The sequence below is a fragment of the Acomys russatus genome, chromosome 28, assembly GCF_903995435.1.
Source record: "Acomys russatus chromosome 28, mAcoRus1.1, whole genome shotgun sequence".
Classification (NCBI taxonomy): domain Eukaryota; kingdom Metazoa; phylum Chordata; class Mammalia; order Rodentia; family Muridae; genus Acomys; species Acomys russatus.
The window spans coordinates 26,240,373-26,265,812 of record NC_067164.1 but is presented as its reverse complement, the minus strand read 5'-3'; the positions used below and the strand labels follow the sequence as shown (position 1 = coordinate 26,265,812).

General features: G+C 39.1%; 1 protein-coding gene across 1 annotated transcript; it reads right to left on the bottom strand.

Moving 5' to 3' along the window:
* Positions 1–3,100: 3,100 nt before the first annotated feature.
* Positions 3,101–13,479, bottom strand: LOC127211014 (zinc finger protein 709-like). The gene is made up of 4 exons (XM_051170840.1): positions 13,345–13,479; positions 5,871–5,997; positions 5,625–5,679; positions 3,101–4,598 (listed from the first exon to the last, which is right to left on the bottom strand). Exons 1-4 carry the CDS (start codon positions 13,345–13,347, stop codon positions 3,188–3,190), a joined length of 1,596 nt encoding a protein of 531 aa, XP_051026797.1. The 5' UTR covers positions 13,348–13,479; the 3' UTR covers positions 3,101–3,187.
* Between the last annotated feature and the right edge of the window lie 11,961 nt (positions 13,480–25,440).

Sequence of the window (25,440 nt, the reverse complement as noted above, 5' to 3'; positions counted from 1 at the left end):
AAATATTCTGCACAGATTAAAAAAAAAAAAAAAAAACTCCTCCCTGCAAGTATTTGGGAAATAAGGCCAGATATTAAACATACTGAATTTCATTAAAACCTTGCAGTACAGGAAAAGGGACAATTTACTGAAAAGCCTATAGAAGAAAATCTTTGTTGATAGAGGATCAATTTGCATAGCCTACAAAGGATTACTATGTATGCAAACAATTATCTTCATATGTAAGTAAATAAGAAAAAAACCTAGATACTAGGCTGGAGAAACATATGGAGCACTTACAGCACTTGCAGAGGTTAACTGACCATGTGCAACTCAAGTTCCAGGGTCTCCTATGTCTTCTTCTAGCTTCTGAGGGCTGCTACATGCATGAGGTGCACATGAGCCATCTCTCTCTCTCTCTCTCTCTCTCTCTCTCTCTCTCTCTCTCTCTCTCTCTCTCTCTCTCTCACACACACACACACACACACACACACACACACACACCAAGAATTCAAAGAATCCCTAAAACAAGAAATGATCAAATGAATAGAAAATAAGACAAAGATCAAGAATAAATGGTATACACTCTTAAAGCCTAATCCCATGCCAGTAGCAATATGATGAATTATTATTATTTCTGGTATAACTATTACGGGCAGCAGTAGTGATGCACTGTGCATCGTGTATACAAATACACAAAATTAGAAAGTACTAAATAGTACATTACACCGAAATGAATAATTTATTACAAAATACGCATCAGTTGATGTTTTAAATTAACTTTACACTAAGTAGTTAAAGCAACGTAACAGCATAGGCTAAGGATTAATGTCCACCATTTGGATGTATTAAAAATACATCTCATTCGGTTTTTCCATTTACCATGATTTATTAGGATGCAATCCTATGGAATCCAAGAAGCAGTGGTATGAATGGAAACCAAGCTCAATATATTTTGATGGAACACTGAGTAGACAGCAAGTGAAGCAGGGAAAAGCAAGTCCACACAATTGTGTATGAATGCCTAGAAAAGCAGCACCTGCAGAAGTAGACAGTCCTCCTCAGTAGCTAGGATATGTTAAAAAGTCACATCCTGGACATCTGTCTGAAAATTCAAACATTACTAAATCATGAAAATGAAGAAAACTGCCACCTTTCAAAAACTGTGAATAATTTGTATTAGTGAATTACTACTTCCTCTTTCTATATCCTGGGAAGACAATTATTACTATTACAAAGGACAGAATTATGTTCAACCACAAAGTACTTCTAACAAATAGAAACACCAAACTACATTAAAATGCAATCAATTCATTTAAAACAAGTATCAAGCAGCTTAGAAACTGCATCTAATGAGGAATAACACCATCATTAATCTTACTTGGAAATACTCACTAGGATTCATTACATTTTATTGGGTAAATGGTATGCTCTTAGTAATTTTTGACCAAAGAACCACCATACTTCTTGTTTTAATGAGCAATGAATGAAAAACTTGTAGTAAAACTTGAATAACTGAAACATAAAGTAAAATTTACATGTTAAAAACCAATTTCAAACTGTTGAACATGACTAACGGGTTTTAACTTATCCACTTCTCAACTTCGTTGAATATGAAACAGTAACTAACGGTCCCTTCTGAGTAAATGGAGAAGTTAATATTACTTATTAGAAAATAGTTAAAAAATATAAAAGAAAAAAGTATTAAAAAACAAAAACAAAAACCAGGCACTGTGGTACACACACTCCTAATCCCTGCACTTGGGAGGCAGAGAGGCAGACAGGTTTCTACAAATTCAAAGCCAGCCTGGTCTCCACAGTGAGTTCCTGAAGCTATGTAGAGAGACTGCGTCACACAAAACAAAAGAAAACAACAGTACAATAATCATGTTTTGGGGCTGGAGTGTGGTTCAGCCATTAAAGTTTAGGCTCCTAGCCAAAAACATAAGAGTCATAATTAGGGCTGGCAACAAGGCTCAGTGAGTAAAAGTGCTTGCTGAGGAAACCTGGCAGGGCAGCAGCTCTTTGTGTGTTGTCCACTGAGCTCCATACCTGTGATATGACACACACACACACACACACACACACACACACACACACACACACACACACACACAAAATAAATAAAACATCAAAAACTTACTGGACAAAATATACATTATAACTACAAAATATAAAAATCAACGTAAGAATGTTACTCTGAGAAAATCCAAGTATGCACCTGAATGTAAGGAAATTGCCAAGCAATTAATAATAGTATTTTAAAATGCCATAAAATAGCAGCCAGGAAAATACTAACAACAAATATACATTTTCAACTTCACAGGAAACATGATTAATCAAAATGCACCTAAAAATTAAGCACATTGGTTGATTACAAATGCATCTGAATTCAATAGTTCCAATACAGCTTTCTACCAAAAGAAACTGTATTACTTGATTTAAAGATAGCATTAAACTGCAATTCAATTAATTTACCAAACAGACTTTTATCACCAAAATTTATGTAGTTTTTTAACCGTTGTTACTTCTGTTCCTTGCAGAACGTCCTGGTCCCTTTAACTATGGGTGCAAGTTCTTGTCTGGTCTAGCTTTCCAGCCATCAAAGGGAGCATGCAGGTGAAATAATGCTAAAGTGATTTTGTCAAACCATGCTAAAAACAAAATCAAAAAATAAAAAAAACCAAAAAACTTAAGTCAAGAGTTCTTGACTATGCGTAAGAATGGGACAAAAGTAAAAAATAAAATTTTTAGTGTATTTCGGGTTTTCAGTATTATTCTACCAAAAAAAAAAAAAAAAAGTTGCGTTTGGTTCTTGACGTTTCTCGCTTAATACAATATTCAACTACATGAGAAAATTTAATGGCTCTAATTTGAAACATACAGTTTTCTTTTACTTTTCACAATGACGGTTTCATTTGGTTTGAAGTGGTTCCTCTTCAATCTCCCAAGTAGTGTTCAAACCTACTCTGTGAACTTCAGGTTATAGTCCCCTAACCCTCCATTGCCCTAGCGTTGGATAAAAGGCTTGCACCTATAAGCCTAGTACAAGAACAGGTTTCATCCCTATGTGTTCTTAGACATATAAGTAAAAGTTACATGACTGCTGGTCTTAATGCTCTCGGTTTCTCTCCAGTCTTCCTTCATTCCCTGCAAGAAAAGTAAGCTGGATACAAAGACTCTCCTACGATTTACATTGGTGTAAGCTCTAACCACTGGATTTCTTTTCATTATGAGTTCTTTCATGTTGGTGAAGATATGTAGAGCATGTGAATGCTTTGCCACACTGCTTACACACGTATGGCTTCTCTCCGGTGTGGTTTCTCTCATGTATTTGAAGGGATTTTGAGAAAGTGAATGCATGCCCACACTGCACACACACGTATGGTTTCTCTCCACTGTGAATTCTCTCATGATTGTAACAAGCCCTGTGCTGGATGAAGGCTTTCCCACACTGTTTGCACGAATAAGGTTTCTCTCCAGTGTGAATTCTCTCATGCTTGTGAAGGTACGTGGAACACGTAAACGCTTTCCCGCACTGCTTACAAACGTAGGGTTTCTCTCCAGTGTGAATTCTCTCATGAATGTAACACGCACTGGAATAGGTGAAGGCTTTCCCACAGTGTTTACATGAGTAAGGCTTCTCTCCAGTGTGAATTCTCTCATGGATGAGAAGCTGAGAAGAACGAATGAAGGCTTTCCCGCACTGCTTACAAACATAGTGTTTCTCCCCAGTGTGAGTTCTCTCGTGATTATTACGGGTTGTGGGATCACTGAATGCTTTTCCACAGTGCTTACACAAATAAGGTTTCTCCCCAGTGTGAATTCTCTCGTGTTTGCGAAGGTATGAAGAACGCCCAAATACTTTCCCACACTGCTTACATGCATAAAGTTTTTCTCGGGTATGACTTCTTTCATGCTGGAGAAGGTGGTAGGAATGAATACAGGCTTTCCCACATTGTTTACACACATAAGGTCTGTCCCCGGTGTGAGTGCGCTCATGATTATAACATGCTCGCAGATGGATGAAAGCTTTTCCACAGTACTTGCATGCAAAAGTCTTCTCTCTAGTATGAATTTTATGGTGTTTGACAAGAAGACTGGAATTAATGAAGGCCTCTCCACACTGCTTACACACAAACGGTGTTTCTCCAGCTTGGATTCTTTCATATGACTGCACATAACCGCACGCCATGAGAGCAGTTTCAAGTTGCTTATATTCACGGAGATTGTCTCCAGCATGAGTTGTCTCATAACCTTGATCAGAAGTGAGGCTCCTGCGGGGCTCATTAGATTGTTTATTTCCATCGGGTTTCTCTCTGGAAGGATTCTCATGGGTAAGAAAGGACTCAGAATAAGTAAGATCTTTCCAGCATTTCTTAGGCTTAAAGGGCTTTCCCACACATCCCTGATCTTTATACGGTTTGCCTATAATTGGACTTCCGAGGTGCATCTCTGACTGTGAAAGGCCAATGACATCATTTTCAGACACACTGTTTTCATACACTACTATTCCAGGAGGCATGTACTCATTAACAATGCGCGCTTGAATCTGTTGGTGGGTTTCTCCATACTGAATACCATGTTCAAACTCATAGAGTTTTTCAACCGCATGAGTGCTGCAAAAAAAAATAAAAATTAAAAAGAATATTACTATAGTTTTATGGCTAGCCAAGAGAAGTGTTGGAGGCTGGGTAAGTGAGCCTGCGCTTGTTACTGCAATATTTAGGAGGCAGGGGCAGAGGAACCGCCAGGAAGACGTCATCCTGCTGGGTGTGGTGGCGCACGCCTTTAATCCCAGCACTCCGGAGGCAGAAGCAGGAGGATCGCTGTGAGTTCAAGTCCAGTCTGGTCTACAAAGTGAGTCCCGGACAGCCAAGGCTACACAGAGAAACCCTGTCTCAAAGAACAAAAACAAAAACCCCAAAACAAATAAACAAACAAACAAAAAACAAGAAAGACTTCATCCTAAGGGGAACAAAAAGGAGCGTTGACTTTATTGCCACAGAATGTATGGACCTAACAGGATTGAACACTGAGCCATAGGCCAGGAGAACAGCACAGTCTTCTTAGTTTCTCTAATATCACTGCTGTCTTCTCAAATAATATACAAACATTTACAAAAAGAATGGTGAGAACACATTGCAGATACATTGTGTTATTGTTAAGCTCACTTCATGTTTTGTTCTTTAAATTTTCCTATATCATATTGGCACATAGTTGGCAAACATGGTCTTTCCCAAAGGCACCAAAGTTGAATATTCCCTATGCAAAATGGTGTGGGTCAGGCTTTTATGGAATTGAGATAGCCAAATACTTTTAATACGATTTATTGAAGATGGGTCAGAATATATCCCAAACATACATATACGTCTTATTCAAAGTTTAAAGGTAACTTGACAAAAGTATATTAAATAATTTTGTCCACAAACAAAACATTTTGTGTAATGAGAGAATTGGAAAATATTTCATATAACTTAAAGTTGCATGGCATTGTACAAGATTATATTACAGGGTTGGGATCTCCCAATTGTGAATGTTCACGCTCCTTGAAGTTTTAGAATACATCAATTTACATTTATCTGTAAATCTGGATTATTTACTTGGGTCTCAGATTTCCTACATTTTCTTCAATTATAAATTACCTCAGATTTCTCCTAATATTTTGGTACTCTTCAATATTTTCTTCCTCGGTTTTCCCTGAAAGGTAAACCCAAAGAAAGTATTACTCAACAGTACAGTAAAAATCATTCCATTCTAATGCTCCTCTCACCCCTGTATATAATATTCCCCTACATCGTTCAGTATTTCAAACTATGCACTCCACAGATGAGCAAGAAACACTTATTTCTCTGAGTGAACAAGGAAAAATATCATGCTGTATTTTTTACCTATGGAGATCAGGTTGCTAAAGGTCTCCTTCATCACATCTCTGTAGAGCTCCTTTTGGTAAGAATCCAGCAAAGCCCACTCTCCTAAGGTGAAGTTCACAGCCACATCCTCAAACGTCACTGGCTCCTAAAACGATCCACATATATTTACAAGACTACTTGTGAAAACACTAGAAACACAATGTGAATTGATTCCTTCACTTCACACTTTGTTCTTCATATATTGCTTATACATTATGTTCTACAAATAGTAAATACACATTTACTGTTTGTTCTAACACTCACACAGCCACACACTGTGCGTGCTAGTATGGAACTATATGATAAATGAACACCAGAACATGACCGTCTGTTGTGATGCTAGCCTCAATACTCTCTATACACTGCATCTTTATTAATTTGGAATCCCCTTTACCCATTAGAGTAGATACCAGCTCTAGGGAGCCTGTGTAGCTATTAGAAATATCTATTTGTCAATAGTTGCTAATTATGAAGACTGAGGATATTCACTGGATTAGAAACAACCAGCTTAACTTGTACCATGCAATGCTTTATAACAACAAAAGAAGATTTTAAATACTCCTAGTATCTTTCCAACTTTTTGCCTATTTCTAACATACTTAAGAGATGTTCTCTAATCAAAACCCCAATGAAATCTGGATAAATTCTTTCTTATCAAGTCTGACTGTGCCAAGCATGGTGGTACATGCCTTTAATCCCAATACTCAGGAGGCAGAGGAAGGTGGATCTCTGCAAAACTAATATTGGCCTGATCTAATAGCAAATTCCAGAACAGCCAGAGCTGTAGTAAGATCTTGAGTTTAAAAAAAAGAAAGAAAGAAAGAGAGAGAGAGAGAGAGAGAGAGAGAGAGAGAGAGAGAGAGAGAGAGAGAGAGACTACTGTGAATTTCAGCCCTAAACAGAACATTTTTCTCAGTCCTCCCATACGCAAGACTCAGAAAATGGACCAGAGTGCTAGGAAATGCTGACTTCTGAACACAGCATGGCCACTGCACTTGTGAACTCACAGCATCTCTGGTTACTTGCACAAGATCAAGCCAGCCAAAACGCTGGCATACCTAAAGCAAGGAATAACATTCTGAAAGAGAAATAACAAGCCCAAGCTCTTTCCATTTTGTTGTTTGTAACTTTTAATGAAAAGTGACGTCAACGGTTTGCTAAGGAGTAAGATCAGCAGCTGAGAGCACTTGCTGAGTTCCCAGCACTCATGCCAAGCTGCTCAACCCACTGGTAATTTCAGCTCCAAGAGATAGGACCCACTCTTCTGGCCTCTGGAGGTACCCACAGACACACCCACTGCACTGGTTTGTTTGAGAGGTTTTGGTTGTTCTGTTTTTGTGAACTTGATATAAGCCAGCAGGGTCATCTGGGAAGAGGGAATCTCAATGGGGAAAAAAGTCTATCATATTGAACTATAGCCAAGTATGTGAGGAATTTTCTTGATTTATGATTGATATAAGAGGGCCTGATCCATGGTAGACATTATCAGTTCTGGGCAGGTGGTCCTGGGTTGTATAATAAAGCAAAACAAAACAATTTTGACCCTATAAGGCCAATACCATACTAGGATTACAAGGTCATAATACCAAATAGGAGAGAAAACTCTCATGAATAGATTTTAAAATCTTCCCCTAAATAACAGATTGCATATATGAGTAAGTATGTGTCATAACAGGAGCATGTACGAGCACATATATGAGAGTATATACTAAGATATAATTTAGTATAGCTTCAAAGGCTTATTTTTGTGTCCTCTTTTCCTGTTTTTGTGGTAACAAGTGGGCAGGCCTTGAACTCAAAGGTAAGGACCTACTACAACTTTCCTAAAGATGTTTCTGGTGGAATTATAGAAGGTGTGCTAAATAACAGGGTTTTGGTTATTTGTGTGTCTATACATTCATGTGCCTGGGTGCATGTTTAGTGACTACACACATAGACACACACACACACACACACACAAAGATGAGGCCATCATAGGAGGACAATGAGATTATATTCATTTTAGACTAATCTTGTTCAACCTTCCTAATACTGCAACCCTTTAAAACAGTTCCTCAAGTTTTGATGACCCCCAACCACAAAATTATTTCATTGTGACTTCATAATTGTAATTTTGCTAGTGTTATTAATCATAATATAAACATCTGATGTGCAACCCCTGTGAAAGGGTTGTTCAACCTCCAAAGGGATTGAGACCCACAGAGTAAGAAGCACAGCTTTAGGCTATGTAGGCATCTTTAGAGCCTGACCATATAGGTGAAACTTTAAAAAAATAGCCAAATAATCTTTGGATATAAGATTAGAATTTCCTCATGGAGGAAAAACCCTTCTCTAGAGAATGTATAGAGACATATTAATATATAAAAATTAAGGAATGTAAAAAAACAAACAAACAAGCAAAAAGCTATCAAAAGTCAATAAAATACCAAAGAATCAGTATGAGAATTCACAGTGACCACATGGGGGGAAAAGACAACAAAAACATATCTAATCATCTTAAAGCATATAGGAAATAAGATTCATATCCCTGAGTAAGAAAATTAACTAATAAGCAAAAATAATTATGCGAGAACAAAATTTGCAACACTGTCATTTCCCATAATACGAACTTCAGTGCAATCTACTGTCTAGTCCCATTTCTCTAATATCTAGCAAATGTAGTTTGTATTTACACCTGTTAAGATATGCACTATTTTTTTTTTTGACATTTATAAATGTATCACCTTGAAAATGTCCTAAGAACAGGGATCCAATAAGAAAATAGTTTCTATCTAACCTCAGATGTAAGCATATGTGACACATTCCAAGGTTGAAAGTTACAAGTTAAAACTCTAAGAGCAACACAGTGTGTGGGGCAGTAACATCATTTAAAGGATAACTGTGCTTATGCCAAGCCTGACGACCAGAATCCAAGCCCTGGGATTCATGCAAAAGTGAGATCCAACTTCTTCAAGTTGTACACACTGTGGAATTTGCATACTCACAAACACAGACACACACAAACACACACACACACACACACACACAAACACACACACACAAACTGTCGGGGCCTGTGCAGAAGAAACAGCCAAACAGCTCTAGGACTCATGGAATGCAGCCCACTGGTTAGGACAACCACCATGGGTTTGTCTCAGAGTAGCGGAGCCCTGAGGACCACATGTTCTGAGGGATTTAACCCTAGTTTATAAAAGAATCACTATTACAATGTAAGCCACATGTTGGATCTCACACACTGATAGTGCGAGACCCAATACCTCACTTTTGACAATAGGCAGATCATAAAGACAAGAACTAAACAGAAAAACATAGAAGCTAACAAGTTATAAACCAAACGGACCTAACAGTTTTAGAAAATTTCACCCAAACACAAAAGAATATACCTCCTCAGCACCTCATGGAACAGTCTCCAAAACTAACCACGTATTTGGACACGCAGCAATCTCAACAGGTACAAGAAAATTGAAATAACTCCCTGCATCCTATCTGACCATCTTGGATTAATTCTGGATATCAACAACAGAAACAACTAAAGGTCACAAACTCATGAAAACTGAAAAACTCTCTCTACTGATTGAAAAATGGGTCCAGACAGAAATTAAAGACTTTCTAGAACTGAATGAAAATGAATACACTGCCAGAAACATAAGGACAAGTCACAGAGGCCTTGCTTGACAATGTTCCAGAGACCTCTGACTGTCCAGCATGATCTCTAGACATCCAGAACAGCTGTTGAGGCTTTGTTTGACAAAGTTCCAAAGATCTCTGGCTAATCACCACTACCCTTAAATATTATGAATGGCCCAGGTGTAATTTTGCCTTAAAACTACTTTGAAATCTTTTTCTTCTAAAACTGGCTTTCTATTTCTTAGCCCTAACGAAATTCAGAGGGAAAACTTTTCCCCACAGAGACTATTGACAGAAGGCAACTGGCCAAAGGCTTGGGAAAATGAGTGTGCTTGGCTCTGACTGTGAGCACCAAGCAAAAACTGCTTGAAGGAAAGTTAGAACTTGGCATAACAGTACCTGGCTAGATACTGTTAGCTGCAGAAAAGTTTCTTTAAAGTCTGCTTTGAGAGCAATAGAAGGTGGGCTTGGAACATCATGCTTTACAGATATTTTATAATAGAGGACTCCTTGGCAGTTAGACTATGCTTAGATAGCACACCTGTTGGTTTGGGACTGGGAGTATGTTAAGTTTTTTCTTTATTAGAGAATATTTAGCTCAAGCTATGTTGCTATGACAATCATGTAAACACAATGGCTTTAGCTTGGGGAAATTGATGATTAAACTTTCCCAAGTATTGTTTAAGAAGTAATAATCAGATCATGTTGACCACTGCTTGGAAATCAATTATTTTTGCTGTATGCTTTATTGTAGGTTATACAGAACTGTTTGTATTTCCTTGTTATACTGTTCTCTTGCTTTGTTGATTTTTAAATGCCCTACTGATTACAAACGATGAGACACCAGGACCACATTTAATTGAGGCAGGCTTATAATTTCAGAGGTTTAGCCCATTACCATCATGGCAGGAAGCGTGGCAGCGCGCAGGCAGACATGGCGCTGGAGAAGGAGCTGAGAGTTCTACATCTTGATCCACAGACAGCAGCAGGAGACTGCGTCCATACTGGGTATAGCTTGAGCATTGGAGACTTCAAAACTTACCCCCACAGTGACACACTTCCTCCAACAAGGCCACACCTCCTAATAGTGCCACACCCTAAGGGCCAAGCATTAAAATAAGTTCACGGGGACCATACCTATTCAAACTACTCCACCTATGGACACTTGATTTTTGACAAAGAAGCCAAAAAATACGAAACCGATAAAAGAAAACATCTTCAACAGATAGTGCTGGTCAAGCAAGATGGCTGCATGAAGAAGAACCCAAACATACTCACGCTCATCAGCCTGCACAAAACTCAACTCCAAATGTAGCAGAGACATCAACATAAAACTAGATATAGTGAATCTGATAGGAAAAAAGGTGGGAAATAGTCTTGCTTACATTATGGTGGTCTATGCTTACATTATGGTTTCCATATTTTTGCTTGTTTGCTTTTCAAGACAGGGTTTCTCTGCGTAGCCTTGGCTGTCCTGGACTCGCATTGTAGACTAGGCTGGCCTTGAACTCACAGAGATCCAAGTTCCTCTGCCTCCCCAGTGCTGGGATTACAAGACATACACCACCACACCTGGCTTGGCTTCCAGCTTTTAAATGGGAGTCCTGAGTGTGCAAATGAATGGGTCTCTGATTCTTGTGCCTTCCCCTAGGCTCTTTCCCTTCTGTTTATTTTGTCCAATTCAGATATGTTAATTTTTGTTTTACCTTACTATATTTCACTAATATCCCTTAGAAACATGTTTCTTTTATGAGAGACAAAAAGGGAGTAGAAGGGAGGTGGGAAGGAGCTGGAAGGAGAAGGGGGAGGAGCCATAATCAGGATATATTGTGAGGGGGTAAAAATCTCTTTTCAATAAAAGTAGGGTGGGGGGAGACAGTAGCAAGAGGTACGTATAGATACAAATGTTTATATACAAATGCAAAATAGGGGTGAGAAAAGCTATCTGAAGACGAACATATGAAAGAAGCCAATCTGAAGTGGAAGATCTGAACGCCCTTCTTACTGGGACTTCTACTAAGGAACAGAGCATGCTCAAGAAAAGCTCCTGGTACACAGCATAGGGAGAGGCTGACGTTTTGCCAGTGTCTCACAAAATGTCTCAAAAAGTGAGGACCACATTTCCTCAGCCTTTGGGGGCTCCTGCCTCAGCTCACTAGTCAACTCCTACTCTTGGAAAGGCCTTTCCTTTCTCAGTAAGATGCACGTGTCTCTACTATAATCCTTCAGTCTAGGAAACACGATCCTGTGGTTGGGTCCCCTCTACTCAGATGCAGGTCTCGACACTTAGAAAGAATGCTTTCCTCAATGCCCTGGGCTTCCTCGCTCTTTCTATGATCTCCATGTTGAACTTAGAAGGCTTTTTATTTTTTAATTTATTTATTTTTTGGCCTCTCTGCCATTTTATAACAAATGCCAGTATTTAAAGCTTGTCCTGTTTTCTTCCCCATCCCAAACTGAAATTGTTCCCTGGTTTCTAAGTACATCTTTTTTTTTTTTTTTTTTTTTTCTTTCTTTCTTTAACTTAAAGACACCAAGAAGCCAAAAATGTAACCTCAGCTTCCCTGGAGATACACTGAGAACTCAAGAGACATGTCAAACATCTCGACTTGATGCAACACAAGGTCTTAGCAAAACAAGAACAAGCCAGATTCAAAAGCAAAGGCGGCAAGAAATAAACAAAAGGGGAGAAATTAACAAATAGAGAATTGAAAATTATTACACAAAGTCAATCTCAATCTCAGGGTAGTTTTTTTTTTTTTTTTTTTTTTTTTAAGTAAAATAGGCAAAACTCCAATAAAAAAAAAAAAAAAAAAAAAGTGGGGGATACAAATTAATGAGTAATAAATTAGGGGAGGTTACAGATTCAAAAATGCAGAGAAACAAAATATATAAGAAATGGTTACATTCCGAGTCACATACACGCTAAAATTAAATAAAGAGGACATAAACAACTTAAGCATATTCCTAATAAGATTGAAACAGACATAATAAAAACTCCCACTTCACAATCCCTCTGTTCAAGTCTAGAGCCTAACAAGCCACGTGTTGTTGTTGTTGCTGTTGTTGTTTATTTTCACAATTAAATTCACTGATCTCGTGCTTTTTTTTTTTTTTTCCAGAGCCCGCAATGCTAGAAATGTTTTTCAAAAATTCCACTTTCGCCTAGGCAACTAATTGCCAAATTGATCGGTGAATCCAAATAATTTTGAAGCAAATTGAAAAATCCTCTCTTCGTTTCATCCTTGCTCATTTTCTTCAACTCTCAGGGCAGAGGGAGCAAACAAATTCTCTTGCATTAACACTAAACAAACAGCAGGATGCAGGATGCAAGATGCAAGATGCAGGATGCAGGATGGAGTTACAGTTAGGTGGTAAAAGGTTTGCCTAGAATGAGCAAGGCCTGAGGTTCAATGCCCAGTACTAAAAAAGAAAAAAAAGGGGGGGTGGGGTGGGAAAGTAACAACGCTCATCACTGACGCCCCTTCACAGCAATCTGAACGCTACAGAGCATTACTACCGGCGATGCAATGTCTAGGGAGGAGCAGGCTCACCCTGAAAACACGGGGACTAAATGACAGTTTCCAAAGGGCAGGGCAGGGCAGAGTAGGGCAGAGCCGACCGGACCAGACCCCAGGCTCCCCGCAGCCTGATCTGCACGCAATCATAATGCACGTGGGTATGAGGACGCGGGTGACAGACTCCACCTCAGACTCTGCAGCACCGCGCCAGGGGAACGTCAGGGCGGCGACGCCACATTGTGACAAAGCCTTCGCAGTGTCACAAACCCGCCACGCGCGACTCCAGGAGCCCAGGGCACACTCACCATTTCCAGCTTCAGACGTGAGCAGCGCTCTTCTTAAAGGGCTACCTTCTGCAGAAGGTACAGCCACCGAGGCTAAGGCACCGCCAGCCTCCCTGCAGCTACATAGGACTCAAACAGGGCGGCGATGGCGGCACCCTCTGACTATCCATGCTTGTCATTGGACAATTCGTGCAGGAAAGTAACAGCGTTCCTGATTGGTGAGCAGCCTCCTTAAATCTGATCGGCACCTCTTTCGCTTTCAAAAGGAGCTCAGCCAACAGACGGAATCTCCCGGTTCCCCCGACCCCGCCACCTCCACCCACACCCCACCCGAGTAAATCCGCAATATACAGGGCTCTCATTCAACTTAAAGAGATTATGCTTTGATATTTTTAGAGCATGCATTTACGTCCTAGGGCACTTAGTGAGTTCCTGCCTTTTCCCACTTACACTACTTTGTTCTGAACATTCTGGACCCAGTGACATAAGGACAAACCCCATGACATCCCTACCTTCAGCTTTAGAGACAGGGGCTTGCCCAGCTTTTACGTGGGTTCTGGGGGCCCAAACACAAGGTCCTCATGAAGGATAACCAGGTCTTTTACCGATCAATTCATTTCCCCAGCGCTTCTCTCAGTTTGTAATACACGTTGTCACTACGCTGCTCTCTGCACAGTGTTTGGGGTTTTATAACTCACAGGGAATGCTGGATTCAGAAATGTGCCTTCAACATGACGAAACTTCTGTGGCGGTCAAGATTAAAGATAGATGCATTTCAGCAAACTCCTGGAAATAGTATTTGTGAATTTGATGGTTTATTTGGGCTAGATAAGATGCTGAGAATGTTTATGGTAAAGCAAGCAATACAAGGTAGGTGAGGCCCTGGAGCCACATCCTCAGGTGTCTCTCATCAAGGTAGGGATTCTCCCACTGGAGCAGAGGGTCGCCAGATCAAAGGCTGCCTCCGCGATGGGGCGGGGAATGGGGAGTAGGGGGAAACAATGAGGCTACCACCACCACCACTGCCGCCTCCGAGGCACACGCGCGCGCGCGCGCGCACGCAAACACACACACACACACACATTTAGGAATTTCTCCATTCCTAATATTACTAACCTCTCCCCCCCTCCAACCCTGTGACAGAATAACTCACCCCCACCCCCACCCCTTCTGCGGCCCAGAGTGCCTAACACTATCACCACTCCCAAGAGTTATGTAACCCTTAAGCAGCAGGTCACTAAAATGTAGAAAGTCCTCCTCCCCTCCTCAGGGCAGTCAGCTCTTCCTTTCCACCCTGGGGCTGTGGAGATTGAAACAAAATGGTGCCAGCTCCTGTCAGCGCCTCATCGGGAGCTGTCCATGGTGACAATTCCTGCCTCAGCCAACTCTTTGCTCCCGCCTCCGGGGAAGCTGTCTATGGTAACTGTTCCTGCTCAATGAAAACCAGACACTTTTCCGGCCTCAGAAAGCCTACTGCTGCCGCCATGGGAGCTGTCCAAGATGAGGGAAACCTTTCTCTCTTCAGCCTACTACCTTCACAAGGGACTCTTGGTAAATTTTGGACACATTGTAAACTTTATTATCTCTCAAGGTAGAAAAGTGGCCTCTGCCTGAGAAAGCTCCAGCAGCCGAGCCACTCCCACCCACTTCTAACTGCCATTTGCAGCCCCTCAGTAGGACTCATCCCAGATTATGCTAATTTGGGATGAGAAGTCTGAAAACAACAACCATCCAAGGGTCCCCTAGCCCAGAAAGCTCCGCCCCCTAAGAAGCCCTATATAAAGGCTGCTTCTGCCCAGTTCTCTGCTGTCTCCTGCCGGGATCAGAGGCAGCCACTCCTGGATTCATCCCTCCTCTCCTGGATTGGTCCCTCTAATAAATCTGTGCGTGGGGGCTCACACCTGTAATCCCAGCACGCAGGAGACAGAGGCAGGAGGAGTAAATTCAAGGAGGGAGAGAGAGAGAGAGAGAGAGAGAGAGAGAGAGAGAGAGAGAGAGAGAAGATTTACTGCCTGCTCTGACTCTTTCATTGGAAGGAGGAGGAGGAGGAGGAAGAATGAAGAAGGAGTGGAGGTCAGGCTCCAAAGCTCTTCAGTTCCTCAGGGCTTGGTGGGGGCAAACCTTCCCTGGAAGCTGCCTCATCTCTGATGAGGCTTCCTCTCAGCTGTGAGGTTCTTGGGCTCTGGTGCCTCAGGATACCCTTGGTACACTGTCCCACCTCTGGGCTGGGATACCTTCCCAACTTTCAGAGCTGTGGACACCCTTCCACCTGACTACTCGGAGGCAGGCCACACACCACAACACAACACACACACACACAATGCACAGACAATAACCACCATCACAGGACGATGTTCCACAGCTGGAGGAGATAGAGGTGATCTCATCAGCAACCAATGTAAGCTTTTTATAACTCTTGACTACTTGGGGGAATATCACCCCCATGAAACAATTTTCTTTGTTCATTGAATGATTGTGTTTTCTTGTTGGTGTGTTTTAATTTTCCTGGCAAGAGATAGATATATTAAAACAAAAACAAAAAATGATAAAACTTGATTCATGATACCTACATATGTTCTTTTCTACTTTCTAGTACTTTACAATGATTAAGTGCTAAGTACACATCACCTCTCTTTAGGCTCAAGGTAGGTCCCCAAGTTAGGGTGATTGTCAGCCAGGCACTCCAGGTTACTGACTTGTGCCACACCAACCTTAATAAGTTAAAAGAGTTAAACATGGTGAATCTAAGTTCACAAAAGGCCCCAACAGTTTGCTTATAAACAAGATAATGAAAACTTTAACATCCTTTACATGAACCCCCAAACTGGCAAATATTGTTTTAAGAATGCAATAACATTCACAAACTACTTTTTTGATATCTCCTATGTTGGCTGTCACAAAACTAAGCCCAGTGGGAGCTCTGGGGGAAGAGTTTGATGAAAGAATGGATTCCTCAGTGTGCTCCCCCTATCATTGTTTGTGAAGATGATGGGGTTCCAAACATGAGCATTACACCAATGAAATGTTTCCTTCCAGACACAGGGATTATGACACTTGAGTTAGATCACAGGCAAAGAGTTGGAGTGCATGGCCATAGCACTGCGGTGGGCCACAAGATTAGAAAAGCCTTTATGTTAGTCTAAGTTGAGTACAGTTGAATTAATGTAAATCTCAGACACACACACAAAATGGTTGAGATGCAAACACACTTTTTCTACATATAAAGTGCTAAAGTAATTTGAAGGAAATTATTGTCCCAAAGGTCAGCACACAAGGTATCTTGTATGGAGAGGGAATTTTGGACAAAATGGTGAGGATGGGATCCTTGAGAGTCTGTGAAGCTTGATGCTAAGTTTATTTTTTTATTTTAACTTTATTAATTTATTCAGATTACAACTCAATTGTTATCCCATCACTTGTATCCTCCTATTCCTCCCTCCCTCCCACTTTTACCCTATTCCCCTCCCCTATGTCTAAGACTGAGGGGGACCTCCTCCCCAACTATATGGTCATAGGCTATCAAGTGTCATCTTGGTAGATGCTAAGTTTCTTGACACAGATGATAAAGCATATGGAACCCATTTAAATACATTCATTACTAACTACATTTGAGGGCCTGGAGAGATGACTCAGCAGCTGAGAGCACTTATTTCACTTACAAAGGACTTGGGGTTGATTCTGAGCATCCACATGATGGTTCCCAACCATCATAACTCTAAGACTTCCATCACCTTCTTAATTTCATGGGCACCAGGAACTTACTTGGTGCTCATACATACAATAAAATAATCTTAAATTTTAAAAAGAAGTATACTTAAAGCCAGATATAAGAAAAGGAATCATTATAAATTGTGAAAGGGAATGCAAATTAATACAAACATTATGAAATTAAAATATAAAGGCTTCTCAAAAAGACCCTCAAAATTGTCAGCATGGTGTACACCTTTAATTCTAGCACTCAGAAGGCAGAGGCAGGTAGTTCTCTGTGAGTTCAAGGCCAGCTTTGTGTAGAGAGAGAGAGAGCTCTAGTACAGTCAGGGGTAAACAGAGAAACCCTGTCTCTAAAAGTAAACAAACAAAACTCAAAATTGAATCATCCAATAAACCAAAAACAGCCCTCTTTGCTATAAAAGGAAAAGAGGAGAATTTTAGCATACAGAAGAAATGCATGCACATTCATGTTTGTTGTAGCACTACTCAAAAATATCTAAACTGTGGATTCTGCCTAGATCTTGTCAAGGCACAAACAAATGAAGAGAATATCATATATAGTCTATGTGTGTATATACAGATATAGACATACATGCATAATACATACGTACATACTTACATACATACATACATTCAATTGATTATTATTCAACCATAAGGAAGAGCAAAATCATGTCATATTCAGGAAAATGAAGGATATTATGGTGCCTCTGAGTAAAATAATCCAGACAAGAAAAACTATCATATGCTTTTATTCTTATGTGGAAAATACAATACAGGAACAATACCAACAAAGCATGGCAGTATTAGAGAGACTACTGGAGGATGTGGGACTGTTTCAGGGAAGTAAGAAAGGATGAGTGTGGAAAACAGTAGTTGGGAGGGCAGATATGATGAAAGTGCAATATGTCATAATGAAATCATTAGTATGAGATGCTCCAGCACACAACAAGAAAATTTGCTCAACCATGTTCATAGCAGCCTTATTCATAATAGCCAGAACATGGAAACAGCCTAAGTGTCCCTCAGTAGAAGAGTGGATAAAGAAACTGTGGTACATATACACTATGGAATACTACTCAGCTATTAAAAACAAGGAATTCCCGAAATTTGTGGATAAATGGATTGAGCTAGAAATGATCATAATGAGTGAGTTAACCCAGAAGCAGAAAGACTCAAATGGTATATACTCACTTATATCTGCATACTAGCCCAAGGGGCATGTCCCACGAAAGCCTTCACTTACCAGGAAACTGGGACAGAGGGGAAGGCATCCTATTGGGACTCTAAATGAGAGACGCATGGGAGAATAGCAAAATAAAAGGATCCAGAGGGTCCTAGAAATCTACAAGTAGAACAATATGATAGGCAGATTTGGGCCCAGGGGTCCCGCTCAAACTAAGGCACCAGCCAAGGACAATACAGGAGGTAAACTTTAAACCCCTTCCCAGATCTAGCCAATGGTCAGAATATTCTCCACAGTTGAGTGGAGAGTGTGATACGACTTTCTCACGTACTCTGGTGCCTCACATTTGACCATGTCCCCTGGAGGGGGAGACCTGGTGGCACTCAGAGGAAGGACAGCAGGTAGCCAAGAAGAGACTTGATACCCTATGAGAATATATAGGGGGACATAATCCCCCTCAGGAACAGTCGTAGGGGAGGGGAATAATGGGAAAATGGGGGGGGGGAGTAATGGGAGGATACAAGGGATGGGATAAACATTGAGATGTAACAAGAATAAATTAATAAAAAAATAAAAAGAAAGAAATCATTAGTATGTATAATAAATGTATACTGTTAATTTTACTAAATACATTTTGGTGTTTTGTTTTGTTTTGTCTTTGCTTGTTTCTTATTTTTGTTGTAGCTGGCCTGGAATTCGCTACAGAAACAAAACTGACCTCAAGTCCTGAGTGTTGGAATTACAGGCATGTGCCACCATATCTGAGTAATTTTATTAAATCTTTTTAAGTAAAACAAAATCAAATTTAAAAAAAGATCTCAATAGTCTAAGCTTTGAAATCACAAAGCCAAGGATAATTCTAAATCAAACACAAGAAAATAATAATTACAGAAGAAACCAACAGAGATACAAGGAAGAGCTGGTTGGCTGAAAAGATCACAAAACTGGTGGGTTTTAGATACCAAGCTAACTAAATGGAAAGAAAGCATATAAACTCCTAAAATTTATTTTTTTTAAAAAAAAAAAGGCAAGCAAGTAAACAAGCAAGAAAGGAAGAACATGTTTCCATGTTGTCTTGGTTAATATTGATTATGATCCAGATTGTGTCCAAAGTTACCTTTAATGTTGTTGGACTCATTTTGTGCTATGGCTCTGAGAACCTCCTGAGAAGCAGTTGACACGGTGATCGGTAAAATGAGATCGAAAAAAAAAAAAACGTGGCCTAAATGTGAGCAGCATGAAAACGGGCAGAAAAGCAAAGATGTGTTTGTAAGAATTTTTTTTAACCTGGTGAATGTGATTTTACTGCCACTGTCTTGAAACAGCAAAGTCTGCCGTCTTCAGCTTTGGGTTGTTCAGGAAGCTTCCAGGTCGTAGGTTCAGAATGCTTTTTGCATCATCAGTCCCTTTTGTTGTGAGGCTTCCCACACATGGTGCTAAGTATTATACTCGCTTAGTAATTTCTCCAGCCTATTATAGAACAAGCCACATCTTATATAATAAAAAATTTAGATATGTTTTTATGTGTGTGAGTGTTTTGCCTAAGTGTGTCTATGTGCCCTGTGTGCATGCTTTGTTCCTGTGGAAGTCAGAGAAGGGCTTCCGAGTCCCTGGAACCAGAGTGATGGATAGTGGCGAGCCACCAAATGGTTGCTGAAGTCAAATCATGTCCTCTGCAAGAGCAACAAGTCCTCTTAATTGCCATGCTGTCTTTCTAGCCATAACAGCTCAATTTCCAAGGAATTTTGTCAATGCTGGAGAAACTGTCCTTTGGATGTCCAATACCTGTACTTGGACAAAGAGCGGGTGAGTAATATTTAGATCCCTACTCTAGATCAGTCTAGTCCCAAGAGATTAGAAGACACTTTCAAAATTCTCCAACTTTGGTAAGTCTCCTGACTCTAGATCAGAGAGGCTGTGAGAAGGAAGAACCAGAGGTTGGAACTAAGTCGTGTACATTCTGCTCACAGGAGAGCCAACATGCAACAAAATGTCATCAGTCTTCCCAGGAGAAGCCATCTGGTCCATAAGGACCCTGGTTCATCTCAGGAGGCAAAGCCACTGGGAAAGGGCTAAAAGAGAAGCTGTGAGCTCCTCCCAACTTCCCAGGAATCAAGACCTGGGTTCTAAATTGGCTTTAACAGCAGCAGATGCAATGAAACAACAACAAGAACAATCAAGAGTAGTTATAATAATAATTCTAGTGTTTAATCTTCACCACCTATATGATCTTGGTCTTACACCCTAGCAAAAAAGTACAATCAAAGATGATAATGATTGGGATAAGACAAGACAAAGCCAATCAATACTTGAAAAAGGACAATTGATGATGCAGGTCTTACACAGTCTTTCCCCTGCAATCCTGAATATGAGCTACTGATAATACTGTGTAGGGCAATCACAGTTACCCGAGCTATAATACAAGATGCACTCTATATAAATCCCCGTAGTTAGGCTTATCCATACTGGCTGCATTTGTATTTCATGCTCTGGTTTTCTTCATTCTTCTTTTAACACTGTTGATACTAAATGGTTAAAACTTAACACTGTTTGTAAATATTTTCTGCCATCAGGTTCTTTATCCAAATTGTTCTTTGTTGCTCACCACATTTTCTTTTTTTTTTTTTTTAAGATTTATTTATTATGTATACAGTGTTCTGCCTGCATGCCAAAAGAGGGCACCATATCTCATTATAGATGGTTGTGAGCCACCATGTGGCTTCTAGGAATTGAACTCAGGACCTTTGGGAAAGAAGTCAGTGCTCTTAACCTCTGAGCCATCTCTCCAGTCTGACACATTTTCAATATATAATCACTACTGCTTTTTTGTTTTGTATTTTTTGTAATAATCCAAGGGATGATGACCACACTTTCTGGCCCCTGAAAACAAGCTAAAAGATGACTCTCCTTAAATGAACATGGAATGACTTTCCTGGTAGAACACGCCCTTTCTCAGTTCACGGATTGGCGTAATCATGCTCCTCTAGCGTAAACTATATATTCTAAATTTGAAAAATTAAAATATAACAATCTCAAACTAAACTTCCAATACTACAGGGAGTTCTTATCACTAGGGAAGGACTTCTATGTCAGTGTCGTCTTGAGACTTGTGAATGTGTTGACACATATAGATGTTTCTCCTAACAATGGGCTAAGGAACTTCTTCATCTTAATTGTTTTTTTTTTTTAAACACACCTTGAATCCTTTGTTGAATATTGCTGCTGTGTAATTAATCTGCACTTAGTAATTGTATTCCCTGGTTGGTATTTTAATTTTCTTGGTAGGAAATGAAAAGTTTGAGTAGCAGGGTGTGGTGAACTGTATCCTTAATCCTAGACGCTAGAGGCAGAAGCAAGTCATCTAAGTCCTAGGCCAGCCTTGTCTTGTTCCAGGATAGCTAGTGCTATATAATAGAGAGATTCTGATCCAAACAGAAAACAAAAATGAAATGAAATGGTGGAAATATATTCATAAAAATATATATCTTTATAATATTATAAATTATCATAATATTACATTGTATTATATATAATTTTGGCCACCTATGTGATCTTGGTCTTACACACCAGCAGAAAAGTATATATTACCTATATATGTATACATATATTAGTATATATTATTTGTGTATTAGCATATATTTATATAACATATATTTAACATATCTATCTATCTATGTATCTATGTATATATCTATCTATCTAGTGTGAAAAAGCCTCTAATGCATTTACTTTATTCCAAATCCTTGGGTTTGCATAGCAGGCCCTCTTTCACTTTCTTGCATCTGGACAGACCAAGGGATTCCTTCTATACTAAATTTATTGCTTTTTCCTTTAGGGTCTTCAATTAGGAATATCCAGGTTTTGTTTGTCTTTAGTCAATCAAGGATACTCTTGCTTCCTTTCATCAAATGTCCACTGTTAACACTTGTTTTTAAATTTTATTGTATTTGGTGTATTGAAGCCTCTACTTCCCTTTCACCAACCCCTTAACTCTGAGTATGAGAAAAAGGGTTAGTGTGGAGAGGCAACACTGACCCCTTCACTTCTCCTGGCTGCTTAGGGTAAGTGGGCTCTTTGGGGGCAATAGCAATCTATGTCAACAGCAAATGTAGCAAGATGTCTCCTCTCAGTCACTGAGTTGAAACATTTTTCTGCCTCAATCTCCAAGCAGCCACTCCATCAGTCTCTGGTCTCTGCAAACTGCTACACAACAAACACCACATGTCACACACTGCACACTGAACCTTCTTTCTCTGGGCTCTGATATTTGTTGACTTCAGAGTCCTAGAGCACACCCCTCTCCATGCTGCAGGAGGCAGGCTGTTACCAGCTGAGAAAGACCATGCCCTGCAGAAGGCAATTATCAGCTATGGACATACTAAAGCCCAAACTAAAATCCCACACTTGGGATTAAAACAAAAAACATTTACATAATGGTAACTGAGATTACAAAGAAGCCAAAACATCCATTACATATCCCCATTTTGTTTTTAAAATGGCCTTTTCTCTAACATTAACAAACTGTATGCAATAAGATCAGTTATTAAAATTATCAGGTAAGAGTTATATTTACAATGTCCACTCCATTCGTATTTGGCATCTTTGGAAAAAGTATTCCATTATCTATCCTATCCTATCCAGGTAAGTACAAAGTTCTATACATAAATTATTTTCTTATCATATATCACCCTTAAAAAAAATCTATCTAGACCTTAAAAAATCTTTTTAGATAAAAACCATTGTCTTAGTTCCTAAACAACTAAGGTTAATTGCAGTAATACTATGTCTATGTAGTCTTCAACCCCATCAGAGACTTTAGAAAGAAGTAATGCTACCTAAGGATGTAGGAAGCATAGAGCAAGCAGCTTCCAGAACTATAGAAAGGACAGAGACAGTTGACTTCCTGGACAGTCACCAGCGGTTTCCCTGTGTTGTTGGGACATCTAATCTTCATCCTACTGGCCCAGAATATCTAACAGACTTTTCTCTTAAACAGGAATTTTAAAGGGCTGGCCACTTAGTCTCTGCAAAGTTGAACAGTAAACTTTGCAATGTCTTGCTTGTTTACAGTTTGAACAAATGACATGCTATCAGCTGTTGAAGGAGAGTTTTGGTTGTTTTTGTTTTTTTGTTTTTTGTTTTTTGTTTTTTGATGCAGTGGCTATTTTTCCACCTCTGTTTCTTTGATGCCCATCATCTTCTTTGAAGTATAATAGAGGTGTTGCCAGGATCAGATTAATCTGTCAAAAAAAGCCTTTTATTATTAAATCATGTTCTGTAAATTTTTGACGTGCTTGAAGACCACCTATCTGTCTACATTATGTAATACACAATCATATATATCTACCTATTATCTACCTATCTATCTATCTATCTATCTATCTACCTATTATCTATCTATCTATCTGTAGTATACTCAAAGAGAGCACCATTGATTGTTTCTAGCTATCTACTATCTGCTTAAACTTGAAAACATATACAAGAGGCTAAATAAAACTCATTTCTCTAATTAACTAAATTAGTATCTAACCAGACTACAATTAAGATTATTTATAGGTGACTATTAATTTGTATCTCCAATCATCCTGAACAGTTTGCAATAGTTAGCTTTCATGAGACTAGAACTTTACATCACATTTTCCAATGAGTTGCCTAGGTGCAATATTAAACAAAAGTTGAACAAAATAGCCTTAAATTTAAAAAAAAAGTTTTCTTTAGCTTGTTGTCAAGTGATAGATCCATACAGATCAATTGCAAACTCTTGAAATTTTTCAAAAATTAATGTAAGATATTAACTGGCTGAGGTCTACAACTGGATTAAATACTTATGAGTTAAGTGATTGGTTAAATATTACAAGGAGATTCTGATTTAAACAGCCCAAGATGTTTAACAGCTGAAGCAGAAAAAGAGGTAACTCTGGTAGAACAAAGACTGCAACATGCCTCTGTGGATCAAATTGATCCGAAACTTGATTGTATTTTGGTAATTTTGCCTTCAACTGATAATCCTACTGGGCTCATTATGCAAAGGGAAGATAGTATTATGGAATGAATTTTCTTAGAACATAAAACGGAGAAAAATAAAGATATTCATAGAAAATAATTTTGAATTAATTATAAAAGGTAGAATAAGACTGTGTCAAATGTCAGGGGAAACCCTGGTTGAAATCTTAGTGCCTCTTACCAATACTGAGATTATGTCATTGTGCACAATCAGTGAAGATTGGCAAAGAGCTTGTAGTAACTACTTGGGAGAAATTAATAACAACTATCCTGAGAGCAAACGTACACAGTTTATATATATATATAAAGAACTAATTGGGTTCTTCCACATATTGTAAAGGGAACACCAACTCCAGAGGCACCAACATTCTATACTGATGCAAACAAGATGGGAATGGCAGATTATAAATTAGACAAAATAAACAAGGTGATTCAAAGCCCTTATTCTTCTGTTTAAAAATCAGAATTGTATGCAATCCTTATCATATTATTTGATTTTACTGAATATCTTAATACAATTACTGACTCTTGATATGCAGAAAGAGTTGTTTTGTATATAGAAATATATGAATTTATTCTCTGATAACTTAGAATTAACTGTTATTTATGCAATTGCAACAGGTGATCAGAAGTAAAAACTATCTACTATATATTTCTCATATTTGATCTCATACAGGCTTGCCAGGTCCATTGGCACAAGGAGATGAAGACATTGCCCAATTAATAACAGGAAATGTGTTAGAAGCCTCAAGATTGCATGACAAAACACCATGTTAACAGTAAAGGTTTAAAGAAAAACTTTCCTGTCACTTGGCAACAAGCCAAAGAAATAATTTTTAAAATGTCCTGTGTGTTCTCTGCATAACCAAATTCCATTACCCAATGGAAGGCACACTAGAGGTACCAAAAGAAATAAAATCTGGCAGATGGATGTGTTTCATTTTGAAGAATTAGGAAAATAAAGATATGTACGCTATACCATAGATACATATTCAAGGATTCAATGGGCAACTTCTCTAAGTTCTGGAAAGAATGATTGTGTAATGATACGTTTATTGGAGATAATGGCAATTACGGTGATATTTGCTGAAATTAAAACTGATAATGCTCCTGCATATATATCCAGTAAGATGAAGGAATTCTTTGCATATTATAAAATAAAGCACATTACTGGTATACCACACAATCCTCCAGGACAAGCAGTTGTAGAAAGAGCT